The sequence below is a fragment of the Antennarius striatus genome, chromosome 13, assembly GCF_040054535.1.
Source record: "Antennarius striatus isolate MH-2024 chromosome 13, ASM4005453v1, whole genome shotgun sequence".
Taxonomy (NCBI): Eukaryota; Metazoa; Chordata; class Actinopteri; order Lophiiformes; family Antennariidae; genus Antennarius; species Antennarius striatus.
This window is the reverse complement of record NC_090788.1, coordinates 8583741-8598159: the sequence shown is the minus strand read 5'-3', so window position 1 is coordinate 8598159 and position 14419 is coordinate 8583741. Positions and strand designations below refer to the sequence as shown.

General features: G+C 39.9%; 1 protein-coding gene across 1 annotated transcript; it reads right to left on the bottom strand.

Moving 5' to 3' along the window:
- Positions 1–4215: 4215 nt before the first annotated feature.
- Positions 4216–11035, bottom strand: scn4bb (sodium channel, voltage-gated, type IV, beta b). Its single transcript, XM_068331685.1, has 5 exons — positions 10951–11035; positions 5435–5598; positions 5114–5339; positions 4464–4593; positions 4216–4312 (listed from the first exon to the last, which is right to left on the bottom strand). Exons 1-5 carry the CDS (start codon positions 11033–11035, stop codon positions 4216–4218), a joined length of 702 nt encoding a protein of 233 aa, XP_068187786.1.
- Positions 11036–14419: the final 3384 nt, after the last annotated feature.

Here is a 14419-nt window from a genome sequence, read left to right as displayed (position 1 = left end):
TGATCAAGTACATGAGTTATTGATCACCCTGTCAAAACTCCCCAATCCAGAACATCTCAGCTACACAAAGAAAACTCATTTTTCAACAGTAAATTTCATTTATTGCAATCAAATTATTTTCATGTATGATCCTGCAACACATTGTCTTCATGTTTCTAAATTTACAGACCAAAGGTTAAGACCTGATATCTTGAAAATATGATTCAAATTCCTGCTTAATGGTGGATTTTCTCTTTTAAGGCAAACAAGAATATGGCAAGCACACATGGAAAATTTATACAACCCATACTATTGCTTGATTGATTTCTATGTCCATGCATTATGGTAAAGGCATCACAGCATTTTCAGTAATTTTGCCCTTCTGCCAGTCTTATAATTTATTTTCATACATCATTAAAATCCAGGTATTTTTGGGAAAATGTCTTGCCTAAAGCCACCCTTCAGCCGAGCAGCGATTAACTCAGCTCATCAAAGCACAGGTAGCAGAGGGAGACAGCTAAATTGGATGCATCCATAAATGTCTTAAAAGTATTAAATGAATCTGCCAACACACAACTCTGAAGCTCACTAATTAACATGGCAAATCTTGTTTATTTCTGCAAATGTTTCCATAACCGTTTAGCAACTGTTCATCTGCCAGAGAATTCAGGATGTAAGTGCATCCATGCACTAAAACTTTTCTTAACAATCCAACATGACAGTTTCTACATTTTGGGTCATATGTGCATTCAAAAAAAAGAAGATTTAGTGTAATAATGAGCTAAAGAGGTGACGCTGGATGCTTCCAGCCAGGTTGGTAAATCTTTTTACTAAGCTAACTAACAAGCTGTTGGTGTAGCTCCATATTTGTCAGACAAACACAAGTTCTTCCCATCTAATTTTTGACAAGAAGGCAAAAACACATATTTGCAAAAATTATTGCATTAAGATTCTGAACTCACTAGGATGATCAAGATAACCTGATGCTGTATTATACAAAATAAAAAAAACTGATAACTAAAAGGTCTATTTAAAGAGTCCCCACTTCATCATATTGCTTCAAGTTTCACAAACCACCAGACATTCACTCTTTACAGTACTTTAACTCAGTAAACACCTGATGCAACTCACTGTATACTCACACATCCATTTAGAGGTATTTCTTTTTAAAACCAGACATTCATTGTCTTGAATGTGAAAAATGTGTATTGTAAATGCAATTGAAATTGCATGTAAATGCTTGAGTCTCATGAAGGTACATTCATCTCCTAATATGATGCTCAGCTGGAATCATCCATGTTTGGCAAAATCAGTGGGCAACACTGACTTCATCAGTTGTCTTATTTCCCGCTAGAAATAAGTTTGTACTTGAAGAACAGCCCGTGCTGTCCAAACCTGTGAGTGTTTAATTTGTTGATATACCGTACTTTAGGGAAGAACAAGCTGGATTAACTTCCCTGCTGCAGAAAGAGATTGAGTGAAATGTTGACATGATGAATATTTAGAAGTGTTTGGTAAGGAAAAATGAACCGTTTCTCCAAAGTCAGACCCAAGGGCGCCATATCTATGACTGCAATAGCAATTAGTGCTTACATTAGCATGATGAAATTAGCATGGCATACAATGGGATGTTCACTTGAGCTCAGATTTGATGCAGATCTGATGCAGAGCTCATGTTTTTTGACAATGTGTTTCTGTTTTCTATCATTGTAAGGAAACTCTGCCTCTATGTTGCTCATGCTTAAAATGCATTAGGGTGGGGGTTTTGTTTCAGCACATTAATCTTTTTAGTTCAGAAGCTTTTTCTACTATTAATATTTACTGAGTTTCATTTCCTTTTTTGCAAAATGCGGTAATCCTCACTGCAAAAGAGTGTAGAGCTCTAACAGGCACCTTTATTTTAATTTAATTTAGTTTAATATCAAGCTGAGAAGGTACAGGATGTGGACTTTGGCTGAAATCTAAAGTATGGCGACATAATTTGTGTTAGCAGTAATCAAATCAACACTTTAAATTCTTGATATTTGAATAAATATTATACTCTTGGGTATGTTTTTTTTAAGTGCAGGAACAGATAAATTTGAAAACTATATGTGTCATCCATTGATTGAAAATAAAACAATTAAATTATGTAGTTGAGCATATCAGAAGGGCTATTGTGAGGGTGTTAGTTAAAGGATTCATCCTGGCTGTTGCTATAAGGAAATATTCTGTGTATCAAACATAAAAAAAACCCAAATACATTTGTTTTATCTTCTGATTTTTGTCTGTCCTGGCTGTGGCCACAGATAATTCTTAATTTGCCATAATTCCAACATGCATTACACAGTCCAACCTCTGTGCAAATGATATACAACTGACATATTGAAGGATCAGAGGACAATCATGAAAAAGAGGTTAATTTGACATTATTTGTTCAGTAACTGAATCAGCTACATCTGACTTTTCCTGTGGGAGTGATTAGCTGTATAAGCTCTCCATCATAACGATATTATGTGATGGAGAAATAATACGGAGCAGACTGGCTGGAAATAAATAGGTAAAAACAACAACTTTCTTTTAATTTGTTGTGTTTTTTTCCCGTCTGTTGCAAGGGATAATGTGTGTGTGTGTGTGTGTGTGTGTGTGTGTGTGTGTGTGTGTGTGTGTGTGTGTGTGTGTGTGTGTGTGTGTGTGTGTGTGTGTGTGTGTGTGTGTGTGTGTGTGCGTGTGTGTGTGTGTGCGTGCGTGTGTGTGTGTGAGTGTGTATTCATATATACAGTATGTATATTCATATTCTCAAAAAATTATTAATGAAACTGTTTTTCCCATTTTTCTTGAACTAATATACTTTACAGACCTTGTCTGTACACAGCAAAGTTTTATTGCCCTCAAATTTTGCTCACAAATTTCTATAAATCCTCTTATGTGAGTTTTTTCCATGGATCTAAAGAATCCATCTGCCTGATGGGTGTAGTATGTCAAGATGATTAAACATCATGATTATTGCGCCGGTGTATGGTGGGATGGTCAAACTAAAAGGCCTAGAAAGGTCAAATGTGTAGCTTTATTACACAACATGATACAGAATAAGTTGTTCTAAGGAAGTGTATAAACTGTATAACTGTCTGCCAGAGCTGCAACCTGTTAACTGAATGATCACTTCTCTACCATGAACTATTCTCAACAAATTATCAATTTGGTAATACATCCACCTGAACTCACATCCACGGGCGACTTGTTTCCCCTCCACCATTAGTACCAGTGAACCACTGACCCACATGGTTTCACACAGGCTATCTGCTATCTACCCATTACAGTCAAACCTGGGCTTCCTCTGTGAAGACAACTCTTCCCCAATAATCTACATGCTGCTGAAGTTGTTCATCATGTTCATCTTCAACAACGTGTGGAGTATTGGGGATAAAACTGTCTTCAGAGAGGAATCCCAGTTTTAACTATAATGGGTAGATCGCAGTTGGTTTGTGTGAAATCCTGTGGATCAGTGGTTTGCTGCTGCCAATGTCAGTGTGGTAACACGTGGCCTGTGCTTGTGAGTTCTGTTGATTGCATTGCCAAATTGTGGGAGATGATGTGTTCATGATAGTTCATGGCAGAGAAAAATGAACATTCAGTGAACAGGTAGCTGCTCCGGTGGACAATCCTGCAGTCAGCATCCCAATGGCACACTTTCTCAAAACACGCAACATCAATGGTACTGTATTATGTAGTTTAAAAGAGCACAATTTTTAGAAGCCTTTTAGCGTGGTCATCTCAACACACCTGTGCAATAATCATGTTATCCAATCATCATCTTGGCCTGCTACACCTGTCAGGTGGATGGATTCTCCAGGGGAAACGCTCACTAACACAGATTTGGACAAATTTGTGAAGTAAACTGGAGGGCAATAAACCTTTGGTGTGCGCGTAGAAAGATAGATCTTTTGCTCTAAGTCAGGAAAAATGGTTTTGCATTTATATTTCTGTTGAACACATATTTAGCATATAATAATTTCATCCTAAGTAACTCCCAGGGCTCAACTGTCCCCAGTTATATCATCTGCAAAGTTACTGTTCAGAGCCTATGGAGTAGCTTCATGTGCATATCTTTAGATTCTCCTTCAAAGGCCACAGCCGGGCAAAGTTTTCAGATCAAAATAAATAGATAAATAAACTCTTGAATGTGTGCAAATACATATGCATTTACAAGCATATGGTGAGATACATAAATATGAGAACATTTGTAGATGCTTTTTCTCATTTCTTTTTTGGTGTTGCTTTTGAGTCAGCTTTGGATCCTGAGACGCCGTTGTCTGTGTTGTCGATCCCTGATGAAGTTACAAGGCACTCCTTACTGTAGTGGGATGAGTGGAACAGGAAGGCAAAATTAGAAATGTACACAGTCAGCAGCTCTGAGAAATACTTTAATTTTCAAATTTCCTCCAATGTTCACAGCATCTGAGGTAAAAACAAAACAAAAAAGGAGGTAAATAAGGAAAACTCACTTTTTCTCCTCAAGCTTGGAAAGAACAAACAGAGTAAAGTTCTTGAGCAGCATGAAGCCCATTATCAGTGCGATGGCCACGCCCACAGCTGCGGCAATGATGGTGGCCAACGTGTTGTCCACCACTCTCACTGCAGAAATGAAAGATTTATTTATTTATTTGTCTGTTTGTCTATCAATGTTTTTAATTTTTTTGGGGGGGGGCATGTTAATATAACAAACTTCACACCTTCATCACATTTACAACAAGATAAAAGCAATGGTGATGATTCATGATAAATTCAATGGTTCCATTGTTTTGTAGTTCATTTTGAGTATAGTACTCATAATATGGAGGCAGAAAGTACGCAACCAATCTGTTGCCCCATGTCTGTGGCCTGCAGGAGATGGATGATCATACAGTTAAGCAATTCATTAATAAATGAGGATGTTAAGCCACATGTGACTGTTTTCTACATGGCTGGGCTCCTTTTGCGGCAAGTAGTATGAAACCATTGAGCAGGTAAAATAATCGGAAGGCTCCGCACTAAAAATTCTTTCTGGCATTTACTGTTAAAGAAGTAATAGAATGCTGGAATCACCTGGAGATGTCAGTCCCATGAAAAATGAAACATAAATCTGACCCCTTCCTGTCTGACCTTGACGACTCACCCTCGTCCACCACAATGAGGTGGAAGACGGCGCTGTGGTTCTTGCCCTTTTCTTTGGGGTTGCGTCCAAAACAAGTGTAATAGCCTCCGTCCTCAAATGTGATGTTCCACAGCAAGATGGAGATGTTGGTGCCGCCGTTGTTTTTCCCCACAAATTCGACCCGTTCTCGGTATATGCTCACATCTTCTACCAACACGTCTGCTGATGGTATGACCGACTCACACACCTGAAATGGCCAACAGTCAGTGAATCATCTAAAGCAACCACTTATAAGTTACCAAAGCTGAATGTGAATATTTCTCTGAAATGGAAAACTCTTACCGTCTGCATGGTGCCATTATCATTAAACTGCCAGCTGAAGTAAAGGTTCTTGATGCCAATACAGCTGATATACGTGCAAGGTAACATGACTGTGCTGCCGTTCACCGCCTCGAGGAAGGGGATCTTCCCTACAGACATCTCAAGGGCCTGAGCGGACCACGCACCTGATGAAGAAGAGGGAATGTGATCAAAATCAGCTTTACAAATGAAAGGAAGGACCGTGCTGTATTTCAAAATGGAAGAGGAGAGAATAAACATATTAATGAGACATGGGTGAAGCCAGCCATGACGTACGGATTACAGACACGGTGCTGCTGAATAGAAGACAGGAAGCTGAGCTTGAGGTGGCAGAAATGAAGATGTTGAGCTTCTCTCTCGGAGTTGGACAGGTTGGTTGGACAGGATCAGAAATGAGTTCAGAGAAAACAGCCAAGGTGAGATGTTTTGGAAATAAAGTTAGAGAGCAGAATTTGAATGTTTGGACACGTGCAGAGGAGAGAATATGAGTATGTTAGAAAAAGTGTGTTGAGGATGGAGCTACAAAGCAAGAGGAAGACCAAAGAGAGTGACGTGCAGTCAGTGGAGGCACGGCCTCCCCTGCCTGGAAAATGAAATAAACAAATTAAATGCTAATATTTATACAGCGATGTGTATTATAAACTTATTTTCCGTTTAACGTCACCAATTTTAGGTTATTTTTACTCAAAATCGCTGAATTTTCACATTTACCGCTGAAATACGGAGCAGAGGCCTGCGGTGAGGCACCAGCCAGCCGAGCCTCACCATGGATTACACAATAGCTCAGATAGCTTTGCTGGTAGCTATACAGTGAGACCGTAATGCTATCTCTCTCTATGTCGTTATTAAAATGTTCAAACACGTTTGCTCTATGAACTAAATTTCTATAATTCAGCTAATGTATATAATGTACAGTGTTTTTGTGTCAACAGCTGCATGTGCGTTACGTCTTTCTTCAGTTGAGCAGTCCTGAAACCGCTGTGAAAAGGCACGCAGTGAGGCACAAAAATACCTGGCCTCATGGATAGGGGGCGCTGGTGATCCCAGGGATTCGTCTTGGGACTCCTCATCTGAAGAATAAGTGAATGCAGGCTATGATCTACATTGTATGTCAAGTGCAGCAATCCCCCCCCCCCCCGCTCACCTATTCAAATAGAGGATTACATATCCAAACTCAAAAAAATTTCTAAACTGGACTTTCAGTCAAAGCAGGAGTTAATAAGTTAAGGAAAACCGATGCCAAAACTACAGGGTTTGCTTTAGACTAGAGGACAGCAGACGCGCTCTTTTCTGACGCAGTGGTACACGCGTAAAGACTGGCTGTTTGGATGTCCAACAAGAAACCGCCTTTTCTGCTTTTCCTTCCTACTTTTCTCAACTTGTGACAATACCTGAACTGAGACTGGATACTGTAACCTAAAGAATTTGCAAAGAAGCTTCATCAAACATGAGCGGTCGACCACTCACATTCAAAGCCAGATCGCGCTAAAAACGTTCGCGTTTGTTCAGAGGGAGCGGCGCACGGACTTAATTTACAAGTAAACCTGACTTATTTAGAGGTAGGTAACAACATTACGTTTTTTTAATCAAATATGCTTATTTGTGTGTTACAGATTGTATGTGTAAATAATTATGCTATGAGACTAACATAACCAACTCACTGTTGCTAATTAAATGGTGAATAAGCTACACTGTAGGTTCATATTTTTGTAAATCTGATCACGTGATCATGATGACGTTGGTGCCTCACCAGCTATGAACCTCACCGCATGTCACTGGGATGGAGCTACCAAGCAAGAGGAAGACCAAAGAGAAGGTGGATGGACATTGTGAGGGAAGACATTAGGGCAGGTGGTGTTAGAGAAGAGGATGCAGATCACAGGCTGACATGGAAAATGATGACACGCTGTGGCGACCCCTAATGGGAAGTCTGTAAGCTAATGTTAGCATTGAATTCTTCAGTACATCAGTATGATTGTTGACATGGAGGATAGTGCATCAGCTATGTAATTACTGGAACAGATAATCAATCACTGCTGTTGCTAGTTATTACATCCCCAAGTTAGTTTTGTTTTGCATATTTCATCTATGGCAAAGCACCAGAAACACCTTCTCAATCCAGACTAAAATGATGTACATTAATAATTTCATGAAATCATCTAAATATTCAATCTTCCAATATTATTTCTTAACAAACAGTACCACACTTACTGGAGTTAAATGTAAATAACCATAATGTAATGCCCACAAATCCTGGATTATGTTATCCACTCATGTTAATTTTTGAGATTTTAAGTGGACATTTATACGTAATATGTCTATGACTGTCACTTCATTAATCAAAACCGCAGTAGCATGGCACAGGAAAGTCTTTACTGTGACACTGCTATAATAAGTGGACGAAAGCTGCCGATTCCCTTGAGAAATGTTTGACGGTGTACAACAGACCTCATCATCACCATGCTGCAGATTCGAAAGCTTCCAATCGAAGTACATAGAAAACCAGCGCATACTATTTTTTTTTGTGATTGCCTTTTCTTTTCTCCTATTTTCTTATAGACTTAGAAGGTTTATTCCCTCCTCCCACTTAGGAGCTGTGTTCTGTAATCAGTGTCAAGGTCACATGTAAAAAAAAAAAAGTGATGGGATATATTTCCAGCAGGTCCAGGACAGACTACACTGTATGTGAGCTTTCACTGGGGAGCTTGTGCTGAATGCTTACATTCAGTGTGTGTGCTGTGAACTATATCCTCCTGAGTCACTGTTCAGATCTGGCATGGAGCAGAGATCACTGAGACCAAACATAACATACAGAGGACTCTGAACGTGACCCCTATGATCACATATGTTATCATTATTTTTTTTCGAGCATATTGCGTTACCGTTTCCTCACAACATATTCAAGGGCAAATGCTGACCAGCACCTCTGCGGTAAATAGGAATAGCATTGATCAGGACAGTAAATACAGCTTCACACACTGGAGGAGGAAGGGAGGTGTACTGTATGTGGGAATGTTAGGGATTTGTTCGAGTCTCACGCCTGTTATCTCGCAATAAATCCAACCTTTCCTCAGCTGGTCCAATGCAGAACAGTGAGCTTGCAAAACAGTGACAAGAGTACAAAAGCATCTGGCACTAAATATTTTTCTTTCTTTCACCCTCTCTTTCCAGCTTCTACCAGTCTGTGTCCATAGTATTATCTAGATTTCACAGCCACAGATACAGAAGCTGCTCTGAAGAGCTTAAGGACAAAACATGAAGATTTGGATGGAGTCTATAATCTCTGTTGTTCTCAAAGAACCTTGACTTGCTTGTGTTCCAGTTTCAATAACATTAAATTCCACTCTCTCTTACATCAGCTACCTTCCCGTTGACTCTTCCCTGAATCCCTCACTGAGATTCACAATTTAAGTTTTGTTTTAAAACAAGGTTTTCATACTTCAGATAAAATTAGAACAGTGCTCCACTTTCTAACCTATATGTGTCGACTTTAGAACAATAGTTTCACACAAATGTATATTGTCCTTACAACAGAAATTATGCACATTATCCGAATAACTTAAAACTGCAGACTAACTGCTGGATTCAGGAGGACAATACAGACCTTGATATTTAACAGAAAATTCTAATCATTCAAAATGCCAACAAATGAGGTACGTAATGACAAGAGGTCAGCAGGATGACTTCACAGAATTGATGGCTTTGAGGCAAAGGACCAGGAAATAAACAGAAACAGAAGCACAATTCCAAAACCAAAACCCAATCAATCCCAACCAAGCAAGTAGAATGGACATTTTTAATCACGAATGGAAATGGAGCAGTTAAATTTCTTGAAGGGGAAATGGTCAGTGAGAAACCACAGATAAGGAAGGAGAATTAGACACAGGTGCTTGTGCGGCATGAAATAATATCAGCCAATATATAACTAGATTTTCTTGAGGTATCAAAACTTTGATTTCAACACTTTAAGTATAAGAATAATTTTTACTCAGTGGTGCAGAGAACTGGAAATGTTCTCCTATTTTGGAAATAGCAATGCAGATATGATACCACAACATTACTTTGAGGCTGATTTTGCATCAACATAAATTGCCCGTAGGAGTGAGTGAGTATGTGTGTGTGTGTGTGTGTGTGTGCTATGTCTCTGTGTGGCTCCGCGATGCACTGGCGTCACACTGGGTGTTTACGCCGCCTCACGCCCCAAGACAGGTGAGATACGCTCCAGCTCCCTGCGACCAGCGCCAGCGGATGAAGCGATTAGGAAAATGAATGAATGAATAAATGTTTATGCAAACTGTCCCGTGCACTGCGCAGTAAGTGTAATGTACAATTAAGTACCTTTATAATGCAGCTATCAGCAGAAAATGCACAACATGATCGTTTATCCACAATGTACTGTTGATGGTAAGATGCTCTGAAAACTGCTGCAGCATCATTCTCTCTTCTTGGCCACCTGCAGTCTATAGGAAGCCAACATGTTTCTGTTTCAGTCTAAATAAGGATCGCAGCTGCAGGCATGATATATCTATCTTTGTTCTCAAAATTTACCTGGCAATTTCAATTTAGTTCACATTTAATGTAAACGTGAGAGACAGAATTATGAATACTTAACATTTATGGAGATGAATAAATTGACTGGTTTATTTTACTGGGAATGTTTGAGTTACTGTTGCTCCAAAGATTTACCGTCACATACATAAGTGTTTTTAGACCATCCCAAGTACTTAAAATGGGTGATGAATGTAAGAACAGCGCTGTAAGGGTATTAGACTGACAGGTCGTCAACGTAAGTTCACTGTTATCACACAGATATTTGTTGTACAACGATAAGGTTCCGTCAACTACCTTTGAAATTTAGCTCTGAAGGAAGGAAGATGCTTTCTCTGTGCATTTTTTCCACAAGGTTACGGAAACACGATGGAAAAAGTCAGATCTGGAGTCTCAGTTTGAAAGAATACAGTGTCGCATTCTCGCATAGGATACCCTGAACCCCACACACCACAACAACACACAAGGAGACTTGAGAAGTAAATATCAAATCTGGGTGTCTATCTTTCTAAAGCTATAGTAGAGGGATTCGTTGAGAAATTCTTGAGACGAGGCTACTCTGATGCTGCAGAGGGTATTTTTCTCCATCATTCAAAGGCTGCATGCAAAACAACCAATATTTTTTCGATAAAAACACACACAGTGTATTTCTTTCCTTTTCTTTGTTTGAGGAGAGAACCAGCTGTATATTTAGCTCATTAGAGAAATCAAGGAAACTTCAGAAAAAAGCAGTCATAGACGTGAAATCAGTCTTGAAAACTAGTGTGCAGGCACAATGAATACACTTCCAACACCTGTGTAGGAGGAGCAGATGAAGGTCACACAGGATCATAGCAGGATCATGATATACATCAAGCATTCAAAGGAGAGGCATGAGGAGAACACACATGAGCTGCGGTGATTGCATAGCAAACAAAGCAATATAACAAATACTGAGAGATAGAAATTACCAAGCATCACACAGAGTATCAGGCCAACGGCTGAGCATTGAAGGCCCCGTCTTGTGGGTTCGACCCCGACCTCCCGGTCCTCCATGGCAGCCAGATATGCTCCAAAAAAATTCTGCTGCAGGATCCAGGATATCCTTTAGCCTCTCTGCTATACTGGACTAAATGAGGAATCTGTTGTCTCGAAACCAAATAATGTACGTCACAGTGTTATAGCGGTCCCTGGAGTGGCTAGTCTGCTGGACAGCCCCCCTACAGCTCTCCTGCAGGAGAATCGACAGACAGAGGACAGAGTAGGAGAAGGTGACAGAGAATTAAAGTTAAGCAACAAAAATTTTAAAGTTTAGTTGATATAAAAGTGTGTACAGTAAAAAGTTGCATCTTGTTAGAAAATCGGTAGGTAAATTGAAGGACAAAAGATGCTGAGGACAGTTTAGCATCTGTCATGCCTACCTGCCCCCTGCAGCTGGTGCTCCCTCAGAGGCAAGCAGGCTGCCAGGACAGCTGAGTCAGGTCGGACGAGTCGGCGGTGGAGAGGCTGATGTGCACTCTGCACCGTCAGGGTTCACTCAAGGAGAATCCACCTGCCAGCACTTTCACTGCAGAGACAGCCACATTGCAGCATCAGCCAGGATGAGAGAATGTTACAGAGGAACGGAGTTGATGAAAAGAGAGATATGCAAAGATGCGCAGAGACAAATGGAAGAAAAGGTGCTGCTTTCATTCCTCTTCAGCAGAGTCCTAATGAAACGGACTCTTCTCTCTGCCCATCCTTCTGGATGCCTCACAACTTTTCCCCATCCTCTCAGCTGGCTGCATGCCACCTCCTTCTCTCTCTCCCCTTTTCATCGCTCTGTCTCCCCTCCCTCACCTGCCCCCATACACCTCTGATTCTCTATCTCTCCTACATCACTCCATTCACTTCTCCCCTCTGTGCTCCCCTCCTTTCTTCCTGACGTCCACCTCCCGTTCTCCTGACGAGGGATGTGCATGCAGACCCAGGCACTTCTGTCAGAGAGCTTGTGAAGAGAAAAGTTCTGCAGTGCAGGTTGAGGTGGAGTCTATTTAATGCAGCCCCAGGGCCAGGCCGGACTCACAGACCCACATCAAAACGCTCCATTCTGGAATAGTCGCTGATGACATCGCCTTTAAGGTTTCATAGCTCATTATGCCTCAAGTACACAAATGAGTCGAAACCACTACAGTGGTTAATCTCTATGGCACAAACAAACTTTAACTTTAAAATGTTGTTATTTTTTAATTCCTATATGACTTTGCTTTCCCTGAGAGGCAGGCTGCTTCTCATATTCCTCTGTCTCAGGACAATCAATATCCAGTCACTGGTGACTTGTGCACATATGACCTACTCAATAGAAGGTCAAACAGTCCTATAGCGTAAGTTAATCAGCATGCAATGAATATGATGCTAATGCAAGAGCATTGTGATATAAGACAAAATGTGTTGTTTTACACAACAGGACAGCTCATTCCTCATAATTTGACAAAGCATCAGTCAGCTGATCAATGACACGTCTGCACCATTTACCACTGGTCATGAAAGATGAGGATCAGTTTACAGATGTGACCGGTCAAGTTTAGATTTTCTGATATTCATACACTGAAGACTGTATGCTAATCCAGCTCCAAATATTAATAATTACTTACATTAATGAACCATTAGAAGATGAAGGTAAAGGGGAAGGTAACTTGCTTGTTCTTTTTTGTACATAGAAGTGAAATTTATTTACCACTAAAGACCAAAGAATATTTGAAACTGATTAATTTAGTTGAATAAGAAAATTGCAATACAGTACTAGATACAGTAGAATGAAAGCACATAAAGGAACAGTTCACACAGAAATTTAAATTTAAAAACAGCATTACAGTATTCTCTGGAGCAGAGTGGTGACTTGTTTTAAAAAGTGGTAACTAAAATTAATGTGGAATTTAAACAAGTCCCCATCTAGGCAGCTCCTTTCTGTTGTGTAGACACAGAATATTTTTGTGGACAGGAGAAACTTGAGCTAGGTCAACGATGAAAAGTTATTGATTTTGCAGGTTGTTTCATGTGCAGACTTCACACGAATACATTTTGAAGCTGAAGAGTTTATAAAAGCTATTTTATGTGTTGTGTTTATCATGTAGAAAATGTCAAGTTCAATAATAGCCTAGAATGAACTACACTCAATAGAGTGAGATGGTGAAAGACCAGACTGCAAACAGTGAAGCATATCCAAATTAAAATCCAGTACTCTATATCACAGGATGAGGACCAAAATAAAGTTAATCCATTATGCATTTGATTAAACTTAAACCTACAGGGACAAAAAACAAATCACCATAAATTTACCAACTTGTATGGATCAGAGTTCCATAATGAGGGAGGTCTCAGGTGTGGCATGATGCAGAGACTGGAGCTCTATTTCAGTGTGACCAGATTGCGTTCTACTCCAACCTCCTCACTGTCAATGCAGCAGTGGTGGGAACTCATCCAGAGCTGCAATAAGGGGGATGGAAAAAAAACTGCTGCAGAAAGACAGGCTGCTGCTGCAGACCCGTACAGGACAGTCTTTCATAAACACTACCACAAGGGACGCACTATACAGATATTTATAATGCCCCATTTTCCCCACAATGATCAATTTTTTAGGTGTAATATGTGCTTCATGCCTCAGTATGTGTGTTACTCCAATAGAGAGAAAAGGACACATCTCATACATTGAGAACAACAATTAATTCAAAGCCTTCAAAACCATACTTATAGTGCATACAAGCTATTAGGAAGCCTTTATGTTGTCAGGTAGTTGGATTATTTTGTTCAGTGATTACAAACCTGTGTTCTCCACTGCAAAGGTTCACATGATAAATCTGAGGGGACATTTCAACAAACTCCCTCCAGACAGTGCAAACCTCAAGAGGGAAATTAATAAAGCACAAAGAGGAATCCCACATGGAGCAGGAGGATATGACTCCCTAATCCTGGGAACCTGATCTGGTTATGGACAGATAACTGTTTCAGACGACTGTGACCTCTTGCTCTGACCTTTGCCTCATGATAGTTTGATCCTACGTTCCATACAAGATAAATCAGACGCAGCCCTGTGTGGGTGTCTGAGTCTGTCATTGGTGGTCGACCAGCAAGTCATAGGAGGATGTGGATGTCTTGACATCGACCACTCAGTAAAAAAAAGAAGACTCTTATTTTGATTATGGTTGTAAGAATACTGTAAGAATGGGAACTACATTACAAGAATTTAATTGACCATGACCCACAACATTGCATTGGTTACAGGTCATTAGGGTCGTTAATTTGTCCAACTGATCCTTTCCTTGAAAAGCCAGTTGATTTACTTTAGGAAGTCCTGAAATCATCTTGTTATACTCTATATTTTGAAAATGTATTTTTTTTTAATGTCACTGATCACATTGATCCATAAATGGATCTCTCTCTTGCCAGACTCAATAAATGCAC